Here is a 15,826-nt window from a genome sequence, read left to right as displayed (position 1 = left end):
TAAGCTTGATCTCCCTCCTCGATGGATTGAGGAAAACGGAGAAGGAGAAAGAAAACTCTAATCGGAGTCTTCCTCCCTGCCTCATGCTGAACAGCCATGGCCTAGGCCGACCCGACGCAGTGGCCAAGGTAGGATCAAGCCCCAAAAAAATGGGTGCTACAACTCATGATTCAATGAAGTCTCTTAACTATTAGATACAAATCCATTCCTAAAGCACTCACAATGAAGACATATGGAATAAAGCAAACCATTAGGAATGTAATGATCTCGGAATAGCAGACATAACATTGAAAAATGTGCAGCAAATACTAGTTTTGCCATGATTGTGAAATTTGAAAGAGTATTGGTTGATTAGTGACCAGAAAGCTTGTCTCAACCAGTTTTGCAGTCATTAAAAATGGAAAAAAAATAAAAAAGGAACAAAATTATGAAACTATTCTGAAAATCATTAAAAGATTTATTTCAAAAAATCATGGTTTGTTAAAAAAAAAAAAGCATAAAAGGTCCATAATGTAACAAATTGAGCCCATTTGTTCAATTAAACTCCAAACCAACCTGATATGGACCGGACATAACATTGTAATTGATTAAAGGTTCAACAAAACTTCAAACATAGATGGAAAAACCCATATTTAGAACCAATAAATGAAAAAATCTCTAGGTAACGTTATAAACCTCAACTGACAAACCAAAGCACAATATCAAGTTTGAGAGTATGAATCAGCTCATTGGCACTATTCCCCTACAGGATCAATTCCTACTCAAAGATTTGGGCAAGAAAAAACGTTGGCTATAACCTATAAGACCAATTGGTATGTAGCAATCTTACCTTGTTGAACAGTAGTTCATGCCTATGCAAAGAAAGCTCGAAGTTAACAAGATTGACAAGAACAAAAGGCAGGTTATAAAAGGAACGTTACATCTCTACGTCACCATAGACATAAATGAAATGCAATTGCAAGAACTTTGCTGCATGTGTCTAGTCCCTCATCGACTATGCATAGTAGATCTTGGATACTTAATAGAACCAAAAAATCCTAATAAGCTTGACCAGCTATTTCTGGATGAACTAGATTTATAAAATGGTATGGACGGACTAGGCATGCCCATGGACTAGGATCACTTAGCACGAGCCTATTAGGCTGACCATGAGCTAATCGTGGTAGTGATTGGTATGGAATCAATTTGACCCTTACTTGGCCAGAATGCAAGCTAAATAGAAAAGTATGGAAACCCATGCATGTTGTGTTTATCCGACATCAGGTGTCGTTGGTAGATCTAGTACTTATACAAACCAAAGATTCAAATAATAACTTCTAGCTAGCTTTTTTGTGAGGTCCCGGGTTCAACAATCCTCACACCAAAAAATTCATCTAACAACGGCATATATCTACCATAAATACTTTACCTCAGCCTCGAACCACAACTTTGAATAACATGCCAATTATATTCTTTAAATTTCATTTAATAAACTTTTCAACAATTTACAAGTTCTGCACAATCATCACATTGGTATTAAATAATATTATACCATTCTCTTGCTTTTTTTCTTTCTTCTCAACCCTAGTCGATACTTTTACTAGCACCACCACCTTCACCTATCATATATCATCTACACTACTATCAAGGTTTTGAATCATAGCGAGATGGGTGCCCCATCCTGTTCCTATGAGAAATGGACCAAATGATAGTTAAGAATTGAAACCTAGCAAGTGGAAAAGAAGAAGAAAAAGGAAAAAATGGAAGGAAATAAAGAAAAGGAAAAGTGAAAGGAAAGAAGAAAAGAAAGAAGGAAAAAAATTTGAAAGATAGAAAGAAGGAAGAAAGGAAAGAGAAAGAAGAAAAAGGAGATAAAGAAGAAGAAAAAGAAAGAAAGGAAGAAGCAAAGGAAGAGATAAGGAAAAAAGGAAAGAATGGAGGTAAGGAATGAGGCAAAGAAGACGGAAAGAAAGAAGAAAAAAGAAAAAAGAAAAAAAGAGAAAAAGAAAGAAAAGAAAAGGAAAGAGAAGGGAAGAGACAGGTACCTATGGGACTCTGACGGTATGCTATCAGGCACCAGCATCCAATTCATGGGAAAATTGAGACACCCTCGTCCCACAAGATGAAAACCTGCTACAATCGATTGTGCATAAGTCCTTCCGACTAGTCCAAATACAGCAGCAAGCTGCAACATGGGAATCAACGCTTGACTAGATACGGATAACCAAAACTGAGCATACTGTAACATGGACACCATATTACAAATAACACCATGAACAATTCAAAGTTAAAATCTAATGCCATAACAACAAAAAGAAGATCTAATATAACAAAGGATACAAAGAGAACATCAGGGCAAGATAGTGCCATGATTTGCACTAACTATGTAGATCAATAGAAAGTCACAAAAAATCGGTAGCCAAGATAGGAATGGTCCTATGACATCCCATATCCTAACAGTAGGCTACATAGGTAGGGAGCATGTCAAACGGCTAAACCTAAAAAAGAACACCTCTTTTAAATAAAAACACCAATCCTTCTCTCCTCTCTATCATCGTCTCTGCCTCCCAATATGGAACAAATCATAATTTTCCTAAAATATTCATTGAAGCCATACACCAAAGAACACTAGAGAATATGACACACCTCAGATTCATGGTTATGAAATACAAGTTAGAAGAAAATGTCCCTATACGTTCAGGCCACCCGAGATTCCTTCCAAAGTTGGACACACACACATCATTTCCGATTCCTAACCTTTTGAACCTTCACTCTCCTCCTTCATAATCATCAATATTCCCTAACAAGGAAGTCAAATTCCTAACTCAAGCTCCCATTGTCTTAGACAGTGCCCCTCTCCAGAAAAGAGTATTTTTGATATTACTGTAGACAATCAACAATCGCTAATGGCATCTTAGTGAGTGAAGCATATCAAAATGAGAAAGGTTTGCATTACTTAGCACAGGTTCACTGACTACGAAGAGTTAATATCTTCCAATTACAGCGCTTCAGTCCAGATCACCATAACTTTATTCCAAGAATGTGGTCTCCATGCCACAAAGAAGATCAAGTTCAAAACTTTCAAGTTTCTTCTTGTTGCGTCCAGTCCACTGGCAAACACCTCAATTAGATCAATTACCATGATTACCCCAACAGGGTCACTATATGTGGAGTTGTAACTTTGGCAAACTAAAGGATAATCATGCATTACTACTTGACTTCCTCCCTCTCACTATGACAAAGTGATTTGCATCGAGTTGGTGATCCTCTTGAATACCGTAGTAACCAAAATGGTCTACATCGAGTCCGGTGATTCTTATAGATCAGAGCTTTCCTTGTTAGAAGATTAGCTCCTGCTAAAGCAAAACAAAGATGAGAAACGTCTACTTTCTCCCTCATAGCCGAACCACTTAGTTTGCTCGATGATAGAGTTGCTGGTGCTTCTATGAAGATGTCGCTAATCTTGAGATAACTCGATGCGTTGGTCAATCTTCTTATATAATTGTGTAAAACGTCCCTTCATCCCATCATCCATCAAGAAAGAATTAGCAACTATACTCATCTTTGTCCTTCAATGTACTTCAAGCATGGATAACCCCTTCCCTCTTATTGCTGTATCATTCACGTATCTAGACATTGCACTAAGTCTCCCATGAATATAGAGGACTGAAGCTTCGATACCAACTGAATTCGATTAGATCAAGTTGGAATTCTACTAGGTAACGAGTATGGATCTGATCCCAATTTGATCCAATCCGAAGAGCGGAAGATTTCTTCAACTCGCTCAACTCAATCTCTTGAAACATAACTAGAAAATATGAAAGAATTTTGAATGCAGGGTTTTTTAAGTCCCCTTTTCTTTTATTAATCCTCAAAAAATGAGGTACATAATTTATTTATAATAGCCTGAGGTCCGTCCTTATATAATTTGGGTGCGATTGCTCTTTCTAAACCTATTAGGACTCTTTTTCCTAAAATGGTACATCTCTATTAGAAATCTTCTAGAAAACCTAAAAATTTTGAAGAAATAAATTTTGACTTCTACATCAACTATGCCTTCTGTCGCTTCATCACCTAATTCTTCTCGGATAGAGGAGCTACATCCAGTCAAAATCTTACCAGAAAAGATCATCTCAATCGGGCATCGTATGACCAAGTAATGGCCTCCAAAAGTTGACTGCGATCTGGCTTCCGATATGGGAATCTCACTTCTGAACCCTATCTAGCCTTGCCGTAGTGGTCAAAGTGTTCCACATCGAGCCTACTGATCCTTCTGAATTTCATAGTGGCCAAAGTGATCCATATGATCTGGTGATCCTCCTAATATTCGTAGTGGCTAAAGTAGTCACATTGAGTTTGGTGATCCTTCTATATACTCGTAGTGGCTAAAGTAGTCCACATTGAGTTTGGTGATCCTAGGTGGGGGTTCATCCCTTACCCGCACAACACCCACTGGTGGAGGGTGGCCCCATACCACCTTCACAGGAATAAGGCACCCAAGGGTGCACTCCTAATCTCTAAACCAGGAACAGTCTGCCTCTTATTAGTCTCAACTCTATATAGCTCATACAATTCCCGTCTTCACCTTCGCGGCTGGTGGTGAGCTACCAAACCCTTCTGTTAGAAGTAGCAACCTCAAGATTGATCTAGCGACGATCCTCTTAGCAAGCTAGGTGCCAAAGAGGCGAGCAATCAAGGACATATTCCACATCCTCTCCCTCAGCGGTGAACAACTCACAGATCTGCATATCGGTGCAATATCAGCATTGACCATGATAGGACACTAAGATAGGGGGATTCAGAAAGCCAGACATTGCCAAGAACACTCACAAACTGCACATCGCTGATAGACCACCTGATGTTCGCCACGACCAGAGCATGCTTGCAAATCTCCTTCACATGAAGAAACTATTCCAACTAACACACACAGTAATAAGGGATGCCCAGGGGCCATAGCTCGCACCATCAAACACCACAAGCTCTCCGAATGCATAAGGTATCTTGCAGCATGCCTATTCGTCAACAAGGAGTGGACACCCTGTCCGCTATTGTGCAAAGGTTGCAAACTGCACCCCAGGCAATCAAGTGCACACCCTCGGGCTCTACCATTCCCCCCTAGAGGAAGTTTCTGAACATCTGTTCAAGCTTCAACAAGGAGGATTTGAAGAGGATAGTGCTAGACATAAGGTAAATCGGAATGGAGCTCAAAATAAATCATACTAGAGTACCCTGCCATCATAGAAAGGGCTCTAGGACTGCCAACCATCCAGATGGTGATGAACCCTCTGCTCCAAAGCATATCAATTTACTCATCTAACCTCCTCCCAGATATCAAAACCCTAAGGTACTGCCAGACCCTGCCATGTTTCCTCATCCCCAAACACTCCCACACAGTTGTCTTTAACTATGGCTTATCTTCGGGCTAAAGGTAACGTCCAACTTGGACAAGTTCACCATTTGACGAGAGGCCAAACAATAATGCTAAAAAGTCTCCCCAAAGATTACCGCGTTTGTCTAGTGGCTCAGGCATGAAACAAGCAGTCAACATCAAACATGAGGTATGAGATCGGTGGGGAACCCGCTGATGGCACATAAAACTCCAAACTTGGCTAGAGGTAGCAGCTCGGAGGGCTCAAAATAGCACATTAGCACAGATGATAACCAGGTTTGGAGACAAAGGGCATCCTTAGCGCAAGCCAACCCACTGACCTAAAAAAGTTTCTCGACGAGCCATTAACAAGGATAGCAAAGGAAGTGGCCCATACATAGCCCAAAATCTAGCTGATCCACACACCTCAGATCCGATGCTCTCCAAGGCATGGATTAAAAAATTCCAACTCATACGCACTTTCTATGTCCAGCTTCACGACCATAAGACTGCAGTAACTTGAGGCCCTTTGGAGATCGTGCATGAACTCTTGGGTGATGATCACATTGTCGATGACACTGTGGCCCCCCAGAAAGGCCTCCTACTCCAAACAAATGATGCAAGGGAGAATCGGCATCATCCTAGTCACCGGAATCTTTGCGATGGCCTTATACAAGGTAGTGCAAAGACTAATAGATCTGTAGCGACTGGGCTTACTAGCATATGGCTTCTTTAAAATGAGAGCAATGAAGGTTCCCTTCCATGCATCATGCATCTCTGCCATGACAAAAAATTGTTGGATAGTAACAACCATCTCTTCGCGAATGATTGTCCAATATCTTTGAAAAGGTAAGGGTGGAAAGCCATCCAGGCCATGGGTCTTATCCTCAGCCATAGACTAGAATGCACTATGTATCTTCCATTTCGACACTAGAGTAGTAAGTAAATAGTGCTCATCAACACTGACCTGCTCGATAGCTAGTAGAATAAAGTCTGCCCCGTCTCCTCTCGATCTGGTAGTCCATCTCGACATGAAAAAGTGGAAAATGTTATGTCTCATGGTCTCAGCGCAATCTATCATCTGGCCACTACTATCCTTCAGTTTTAGAATGTTGTTCCCCTATCTATGATAATGGTAGATTGGTAGAAGAATCTAGTATTTTTGTCCCCCCTCCTTGATCATTGGACTCTTGATTTCTGGCACCAAAAAACCTTATGCTACTTCAGTAAGGAATGGTGCTCCGATAGTTGCATCCTAAGCTGTGCAAGCTCACTAGGGAAAAGACCTTCATCTTGGGCCTCCCTAGCCTGAAGATTAGCAATGATGGCTTCGAAACCCTCCAGTCTTCTGAAGATATCACCTACCTCCACCCAATTCTAGCTCCACAGTCTCTGCTTTATGAGCTCCGGCTACGGGTAACCCTATACATGGCATCACCTCAAACCAGTACCGCCCAAGCCCCACACACAACCTCCCATGACCGAGGGTAAGAGATCCCAACATTCTTAAACCGAAAAGAATGGGGGGGGGACGGGAATGCCAACATATGTGCAAATCACAATGGGATAGTGATTAGAAGCAATGTGAGGAAAGTGTTGCACCTGATAGTTTAGGAATCGCTAAGTCCAGTCGGCCGTGGCATAGGCCCTATCAATCCTCTTCCATACTCTTATACTCTCGAGCCGATTGTTGTACCAAGTAAAGCTGGCATCAGAGAAATAGAGATCCACCAAACCATTGGCCTCAATGAAGTCTCAAAACTTCCTAATCCCAATCTTGTTAGAGAAGTGTTTAACACCCCTCTTCTTCTGGGGTCCTAGAATACAGTTAAAATCACCTATCACCATAAGAGAAATCTATTGCCTAGCCAAGTTGGACACCTCATTCCAAAGAACCCTTTGTTCCCTATACTCTGTGCTAGTATAAACTACCGATAGGATCTAGGGGGCACCATCGAGTTCAGTGATCACCACGACGACCTATTAGGTACAATTATGGAAAGCATCAACAAACACCTCACCCGTCCGCCAACCAACAATAATGCCTCCAAAAAGAGCCTGAGCCTTGATAGCATATATGTTCCAAGTGGCTAGGAAACGCCGCTTGATTCCGCTCAAACTTCTACCGGAGAGATGAGTCTCATAAATCATGCAAATATCTAGTTTGTGCAACTGAATAAGTCTCTTAAACGAAGATAAGAAAGAGGGTTTCTGGGGCCCTCTACAATTCTAACATAGGAGTTTCATCACTGAGAAGGAGAAAGTAGGAGAGGAGGGGGCTCCTTATCTCCACCCGCCGCACTGGCCTCCGCCTGCAGCACCTTCGGGGTCGCCCCTCCACTGGGCCCCTAGGTCTTCCGGCCAAACACAAGCACTTTCTTAATTTGCTCCACCGTTGCGATATGCTCTGCCTCGCCATCAACCGAGGAGGAGGATGGAACCGGCCTCCTAGCCCCCCCAGGCATCAGCCGATAATCTCACTCCACAAGAGAAGCACACATGCCCTAATCTCGGACCAAAGGCGAGCTCGGCCTCCCCTGATAGTTGTTGCCAATCTTCACCGCTGACCCTTTCGTTGCATGCGCCTCTTGGGTTTCCACCTCTTCGCCATCTAGGGTGGATCGTCTTGCCGGGGAAGAAGCCACCACAGCCACACCGAGGGATGGTTGTTTAGCTTTGTTAGTAAGGAGGGACACAACTGCCCCACAGCCACCGGGATTGGGGTTGACTCGACCACACCTGAATCGGATAGCCGTTCAGTTCACCGCACTAGTCACCACCGCTGGGAGACGAGCGGGATGGGGGGAGGAACGACTTCAACCTCAGATGGCTTGAGGAGTGCCACTTGGACTGAGCCGCTTTCCCTCTAGGCTAGGCCGACCCGCCTTTCAAGGATGGTGGGCTTCTTTCCCACTTCAGAAAACCCCCTTCCGACATAACAACATCTGGCCCGCATCCACTTGCAACTGGGTCGGCCTTCTTAGACCCGAAACTCATCCCACACTCCAGCAAAGGGTCAAAATGCGATCTAGGCCCCAAGGATGTTGGCCTAGACCCATCACCCTACTGCCACGTGTCCCCTATCGCGCGGTTTTTTATTGGAGATCGATGGCGCACAACCTACAACGGTTTTTGCCAACCGAGGAGGAATACGTACAACTCGGCCTATTCATGGGAAAACTTGGTAGATATGGGGACGATCCTAGACTAGATGAATCCGGGGCAGACTTGATTGTCTTCTTGATTCGTTGTCCCTTCACTACTCAGGGTTGCTGGATCTTCCATGGGTCAAACACCGGCCGACTTGCCAAATCCCGATGAACCGACTCTCCCGGTGTGTGCCCTAATCAAATGCCTTTTCCACCACCATTGGTGCCGAATTAGCCCCATCTGCTCCAGGGTTGCTAAACTTGGCTGTAGGTCACCATTGCTAGGAATGGTAGAGAAAATCTACACTCATCATCCATATAATTTATCCATCCATATTGACAGCAAAAGATGGGGATATTTTCATAAACAAAAGCCTGCAAAAATATCCTAATTCAGCCTCTAATCAAGATCCCTGGTTTAAGTGGCTCCAAAGCATTGATCTCCACTTTAATCCTAGCATAACCCAACTTTTGGAGCTGGTTATTGAAAGCATCCACTGCTAAGGGGCGTTCGGTAGCCGACGCCATCCTCTGGCTGGATTTCTTGCCCCAGTATTCTAATGGCAACCCAGGAAGTCTCATCCACACTATAGTGGCTTTGATGATGTCCGATCTGGCGATGAAATCTAGGGCCCAAGCCTCCATGACCAGGAGTTGCCCGGCGACCACCCACAAACCTCCAGCGAGAGAAGCATCTGTCTGAAACCAAAAGATTAAAATTTCCAGCAATCCTGTGCACAAAATTAAAATTTCTCGAGTGGTTGGTTCATGTATGAAACCAAACATGATCAATTTGAAAAAAGCCCATGTTAATCATAAAGGGGGTATTTGGTATGAGGTGATCATCCTAAGATTATGGGTGATGTGATTGGAGGTGATGAGATCACCGTATTTGGTTGCACCACGGTGATCCTATGTGGCAATGATCCTAAATCACCCCACTCCTCAAATCACAACTTAGACCTGTAATGGGATGCTTGTTGTTGAGGTTAGAAATCCAAGATCATCTCAATGCAGTGATCTTGGGCTGAAAGTTGAGGATAAAAATGCGCCTCAGTCTAGCAAAAAAATTAGTATATCAATATACCATTAATATATTATATTAATATTATGTATATTATATTGATATTATATATATTATATTGATATTATATATTATATTAATATTATATATTATATTTATGATATATTATATTTATGATATATTATATTATAATATATTATTAATCATGTTATTGTCATATTTTATTCAATGATAATTTTAAATTATAGTAGAAATTATTATTGTACTTTATATTTATATAATGAAGGTATTTAATATACTACTTCCATTTGCCTTATTTTTCTAATCAAAATTATTCTTAGTATTAAATATAATACATTATAAGTGTAAATAAAAATATTATTTTATAATAACAATTAATATATTTTTATAGGATTAATAATTTATAAGACTTATAGATATATTTTTATGAATATATCAGGGATAATTTTGGGATTTTATGGTGAATGATCTTGAATTTCTATAGAATACCAAATAGTTTACTCATGGAAATCTTTAATCATAGAGCATATTAAACGCAATGATCTTAAATTATTGGGGATCAGATTACTTTGAGAATAGGACTATTGATGATCTAAGATCATCTTAATGATTCTATTTGGGTCACTAAATGCCACCAACAGATTATTGGCTCTTGTGAGATGTGACACAATAGAGGGGGTTTTTCTCCATTTTTTTCCTCCTTCAGGGGAAAAAAGTAACCTTTAATATCTTTTTTGAGAAGTAACCTCAGATCTTGAGCAGATTGGCACGGCACAGCTTATTTCCATTTGGAAACAAAGTCTAATATGAACTTCAGAAAATTCTAGCAAAGTTTCAGTCTTGAGATTTAATATCTCGTAGCTTGTCTTATCTAATGGTCATGATATTCCTCGATTATCTTGCCTTACTACAAAAGAATGCTACTCGAGTCCTCATCAGCTTGGTCCAATTGGAAGCTCTTGTCTATTACTTTGAACGTTGACTCCACCTACCTTACATCTCCACGTAGGGGAAAATAAGCATCAAATTAATAGTTTCTCAGAGACCTCTAAACACCAGCTAGTGCAGATGGGAATGCTTGATCACTGCAAGATAATATGATACCATGCATCCATCCAATTCATTCGATGTTCGAAGGGTGGATCCTGTTATCAGTCATCCACCGTTACTCCCGGCATCATGGACTTCCAGTTCATCACCAGTCAAAGTCTTTGCAGCCCGGAGTCAAGGTCTCCTCTGTGCACGTTATTAATCACCACCAATAGAATCATAGGCCGTGTCACCGAATCCAGTGCTGTCCTCATCCCCGCTTACCATATCCAGCCGTCGGGTGTGATCAAACGTCAATAAGTTCCACCTTCAACGGTCTAAATATATACGCTAAATTTGGACGTGCTACGCCAGGTCTGCCTGCATTCCGTGATTTACCAAATATGATGGTCCAAAAAATATTCATTATAGACTAGATTTTCTGTCCTTTCTTATCATTATTAGCCTTTTTTAATGTAATGTCCAATCAAGGTTAGGTATTGATCTCAGGACATAAATACATCTGTTCTTTTTCCTTTGAATCAAAGCCCTTGGAAACATGAGGAGGCCACCCATATTCCCATCGCTTCTCTTCTTCCTCTCCACTCTCTTCACCCCCTCCATTGGAGGCGACATCCTAACTCCAACCCAGCCCCTCGGGGACGGCCAGACCCTGATCTCAGCCAGCGGGAACTTCGAATTAGGCTTCTTCAGCCCCGTCAACTGCAACAACCGCTATGTGGGCATATGGTACCACGAGGTGTCGGTGCAAACCGTCGTGTGGGTCGCCAACCGGCAGCACCCAATCACTGAGCGCAAGGGAAGCCTATCGATCACCGGCAACGGCACACTCATCATCACCGACCAGAACTCCACCACCATATGGTCGTCGGGCTCTTCGGGCCGCCTCGCCAGCCCGGTCGCACGGCTCTTGGACACTGGTAATTTCATAATTCCAGAGGCTAGCGATAACAGTAATCATCCGGATAGCTTTGCATGGCAGAGCTTCGATTACCCGACCGACACGCTACTCCCGGGGATGAAGCTCGGGTGGAACCTGAAGAGCCATCTCAACCGCAACGTGACGGCGTGGACCAGTCCCAGCGACCCGGCACCGGGTTACTATTCCGCGGCCATGGATGTCCAGGGCGACCCGGAGATCTTCTTATGGGCCGGAGCGCAACGGCTGTGGCGCACCGGGCCATGGGTCGGCCACAGGTTCAGCGGCGTCCCGGAGATGAAGACCTACAGCATGTTCACCTTCAACTTCGTCGATGACCGGGATGAGATCTACTACACGTTTAACATCCTTAACGGATCGATCATCTCGAGGCTCGTCGTGAACCAGTCCGGCGTGATCCAGCGGCTGGTCTGGCTTGAGCAGAGCCAGATGTGGAACATCTTCTGGTTTGCTCCGAAGGACCAGTGTGACAGCGTGTCGCCGTGCGGTCCGTTCGGGGTGTGCGACCCCAACAACTCGCCGATATGCGACTGTTTGCAGGGGTTTGAGCCCAAGTCGCCGGCGAATTGGGCTCTGAGGGACGGGTCGGGGGGGTGCAAGAGGAAGACACCGCTGGATTGTCGGAACGGGACTGATGGGTTCCTGACGGTGAACGATGCTAAGCTGCCGGACACGTCGAGCTCAACGGTCGACATGAGTTTGAATCTGGATCAGTGCAAGGCTGCGTGTCTGAAGAATTGCTCGTGCACGGCCTATGCGAGTGCGAATACCAGCGGGGATGGGTGTATAATTTGGACCGCAGAGCTCACTGGTCTTAGGGTGTTCGGATTTGGCGGACAGGATCTCTACATCCGGCTAGCAGCGGCCGATCTAGGTATGTGCTATGCGATTGATCTAGATAAATAGTTAGGATTCAAATGAGATATTTATAATTCGCTCACCGTGCGTGCCAAAAACTGGTGGAGACCGGCGCCAGTTCGTATCGATCTATAGTGGAGCTTATACATTGTTAATAACATGTATAAGCCAGTGTCACTGTGTCTGAGGTGGTATTGAGTGCGACTGATACATTCAATCTAGAGCTGATCAAAACTCAGACCGGGCTCTATAGCAGAAATTAGGCCCGATGGCTATGCCTAGATCCGGCCTGGCCCGACTGTTGGGCTTAAATTTTTGTCCAGACCCGATCCGACTTTATAAATCTGATCCTAGGCCTGATCCGACAGGTCCGAGTTTTTCTTTATTTGGAATCTGAAAATGAGCCAGAATGGCCCAACAGCTTAATTGGCTTTCTAAAACTGTATGTATTTTTCTACCTTTATATATAAAACATGGGCGGGGTTGGACCGGGCCGAGCCAATTTTAAAAGTTTCCAAGCCCGATCTGATGTTTTGGTCGGGCCACTTTTCTTGTCCAGGCCCGAACCATGGGCTTTTTTTTTAATGCTTAATTATTTGCAAACACGATAACAAATAACAGTATGCAAATAGTAATACCAACTAACAGTAATAGTTTCTCGGGTGTCAAAGTTTTCCCGTAATTTGATTTATTCTCCTGTCTTCTTCTAATGGGACTTCTTTGGATCATGAAAGTCTTACCATATGAAGCAGCCTTGTCCTGCAAATTTGGATCGGAATTTTTTTTTTTTTTCACGTTGCTGAAGTAGCTAAGCAACTGCTATTCTAGTTTTGAAAGAAAATGCCAACTAACAGAAAGAAAATTTCTTGCATTCATACGATCTAAGTGATGTTCAGGCTCAGCATCAGACCATTCACACCAGATCCACATAGTCGCGGTCGTCGTGGGCTCTGTTCTGGGGACTCTACTGCTTGGCTCCATTTGCTGCTGCATTTGGAAAAAGAAAAAGAGGAGAAGAAGACAAGGTAGAATTAGGCCTTCAATCTCATAATAAGTTGGTATCATATGAGAAGCTCATACTGATCATTGCTTAGTATTTCAACAGCTACGTCCATGTTAGGGACCGTTTCCTTTGCCAGCAACTACATTGATGAGGGCACTGAAGGAAGGGAATTGGAGCTGCCTTTATTTGATATGGGAACAATTGCCGCAGCAACCAACGACTTCTCTATCCAAAACAAGCTTGGAGAAGGTGGCTTTGGCCCCGTATACAAGGTATATTCTCAGTCCAAGAACCGAACTTAATAAAATGCCACAATCCGGAAACCAAATTACCAGGATGGCAGGAGTGGTCAGATAGATTGAATTATACTAATTTGTTCTGAATGATATTATCCGGGTCTGCTTCTAAAGATAGTATTCTAAATTATTACCAAAAAAAATGCTTTTCTATGTAACATGCTGCCTTCATTTGGATTTTAACAAAAGATTTGCACTGATTCTATTCTTTATACTAGCAATGACATGTAATGTTGGATGTGGTGAATTCAGGGCAAGCTGGGAGATGAACAAGAGATAGCTGTGAAGAGGCTTGCAAAGACTTCGGTGCAAGGCCTCGATGAGTTCAAGAATGAGGTAGTGCTCATTGCCAGGCTTCAGCATCGGAATCTTGTACGGCTTCTTGGCTGCTGCATTCAAGGAGAAGAAAGGATGCTGGTCTATGAATACATGCCTAACAGAAGCCTGGACGCCTTTCTGTTTGGTTAGCTAATCTTTTCTTCCCTGACACGCTATTTATTATTCATTAATGATGTCATGATAAATGTGATTTTTCCTTTTGTAAAACATAGTTAACGTTTAAATCATTAATAACCTTTGCCTTCAATGTACATTACATTGACCTTTGCCTGTTTAGCTGGAGAAGTAATGGGGACTCAAAGTGACATATTGCCTAGGCTTTCTCACCTGAAATGCCACTTTAAAAAGAGATCTCGAGTTACAAATTTTGATCAGACTTCACAATCAGGTGGTTAGTCGGCCTTATCAAGCCCTACCGAGTTAGCAGAAGCTTGTCGCAGCGATGCTTCAGCTACTACTATATTGTAGACAATCTTTGTTAAAATGAGTTTTAAAGACTTCCAAGCAGTTCATTTCTCATGAATCTTGATGACTTTTAGACTGCATGCTTACTTTAGCTCACTAAAGTTTAATTAAGAGTATACTGAGGTTAACACAATTTTTCATCAGATAAAGCTAGAGCTGCGCTGCTCGATTGGCGAATCCGCTATAACATTATACTAGGGATTGCTCGTGGAATTCTTTATCTTCACCAAGATTCTAGATTTAGAATTATCCACAGGGATCTCAAAGCTAGCAATATTCTTCTCGACAAAGAAATGAACCCCAAAATATCAGACTTTGGCATGGCAAGAATATTTGGAGAGGATGAGACAGAAGTAAATACACGCCGAGTAGTTGGCACCTAGTAAGTATTTTTGAAGTATGTAATTGTATATTTGCTGGAAAACTCACCATACTATAATATTTTATACTTAAAAACTAGCAGTTTAATTGCTCCCTCGAAAAAAAAGGAGAAAACTAAACAGTCTAATCATCTTAATGATAATGCAGTGGATACATGTCTCCTGAGTATGCTATGGATGGTATCTTCTCTGTGAAATCCGACGTATTTAGCTTTGGTGTTCTAGTACTTGAAATCATAAGCGGGAAGAAGAACAGAGGGGTTTACCTCTCTCATCAACGCATGAATCTTCTAGGCCATGTAAGTACGGAAAACAGGTGCTTGTTTCCATTCAGATGCTCTGTTGATTTCTTTAAGAATTTATGACATATGCTGCAATTATTTTTCAGGCATGGAGTTTATGGAAAGAAGGTAATGGCTTGGAGTTGGTGGACGAATCAATAATTCACTCATTTCCCATGGCTGAAGCGTTGAGGTGTATAAAGGTGGGTCTCTTGTGTGTTCAAGAACACCCAGAGGACAGGCCAACAATGTCCTCTCTGGTGTTCATGTTGGGCAGTGAAAGCGCTTCTCTCCCAGACCCTAAACAACCTGGTTTTGTAACAACGAAAGGCCGCTTGGAAACTTACTCATCATCAAGCAAGCAAGACTCATTAACTGTAAATGGCTTATCAGTCACAATATTTGAAGGCCGATAGTAAATCCCAGAGTAAATGCAACCATAAGAAATTGTAAATTTTCTACTGTGGATTGGGAGAGAGGATGCCAACCAGCTAATTATCTTCAAATTTTGCTTTGCTCTGTTGGACCAACTTCATTGTCCTAAATCTATCACTCCTCTATTGTCTGAGTGGTGCACATCATCATGTGGCTTCTAAGAAAAGGGTTATATAAGGTGATATGCTAAAAGGACCAAATCTACAGCTCAAATTAGCCTTCATCCAAAAGTTTAAGA

The 15,826-nt window shown here is 42.4% G+C and overlaps 2 protein-coding genes across 2 annotated transcripts; both read left to right on the top strand.

Moving 5' to 3' along the window:
• The first annotated feature begins 11,463 nt into the window (after nucleotides 1-11,463).
• On the top strand, nucleotides 11,464-14,875 carry LOC103695872 (receptor-like serine/threonine-protein kinase SD1-8). Its single transcript, XM_017847047.3, has 5 exons — nucleotides 11,464-12,405; nucleotides 13,286-13,414; nucleotides 13,495-13,664; nucleotides 13,941-14,151; nucleotides 14,637-14,875. Exons 1-5 carry the CDS (start codon nucleotides 11,610-11,612, stop codon nucleotides 14,873-14,875), a joined length of 1,545 nt encoding a protein of 514 aa, XP_017702536.3. The 5' UTR covers nucleotides 11,464-11,609.
• Nucleotides 14,876-14,980: 105 nt separating this feature from the next.
• On the top strand, nucleotides 14,981-15,813 carry LOC120112420 (receptor-like serine/threonine-protein kinase SD1-7). The gene is made up of 2 exons (XM_039131809.1): nucleotides 14,981-15,171; nucleotides 15,261-15,813. Exons 1-2 carry the CDS (start codon nucleotides 15,028-15,030, stop codon nucleotides 15,567-15,569), a joined length of 453 nt encoding a protein of 150 aa, XP_038987737.1. The 5' UTR covers nucleotides 14,981-15,027; the 3' UTR covers nucleotides 15,570-15,813.
• The last annotated feature ends 13 nt before the right edge of the window (nucleotides 15,814-15,826 follow it).

Source organism: Phoenix dactylifera, chromosome 11 (genome assembly GCF_009389715.1).
Source record: "Phoenix dactylifera cultivar Barhee BC4 chromosome 11, palm_55x_up_171113_PBpolish2nd_filt_p, whole genome shotgun sequence".
Classification (NCBI taxonomy): domain Eukaryota; kingdom Viridiplantae; phylum Streptophyta; class Magnoliopsida; order Arecales; family Arecaceae; genus Phoenix; species Phoenix dactylifera.
Note: the sequence above shows the minus strand (reverse complement) of the source record. Positions and strands in the feature narration are given on the sequence as shown.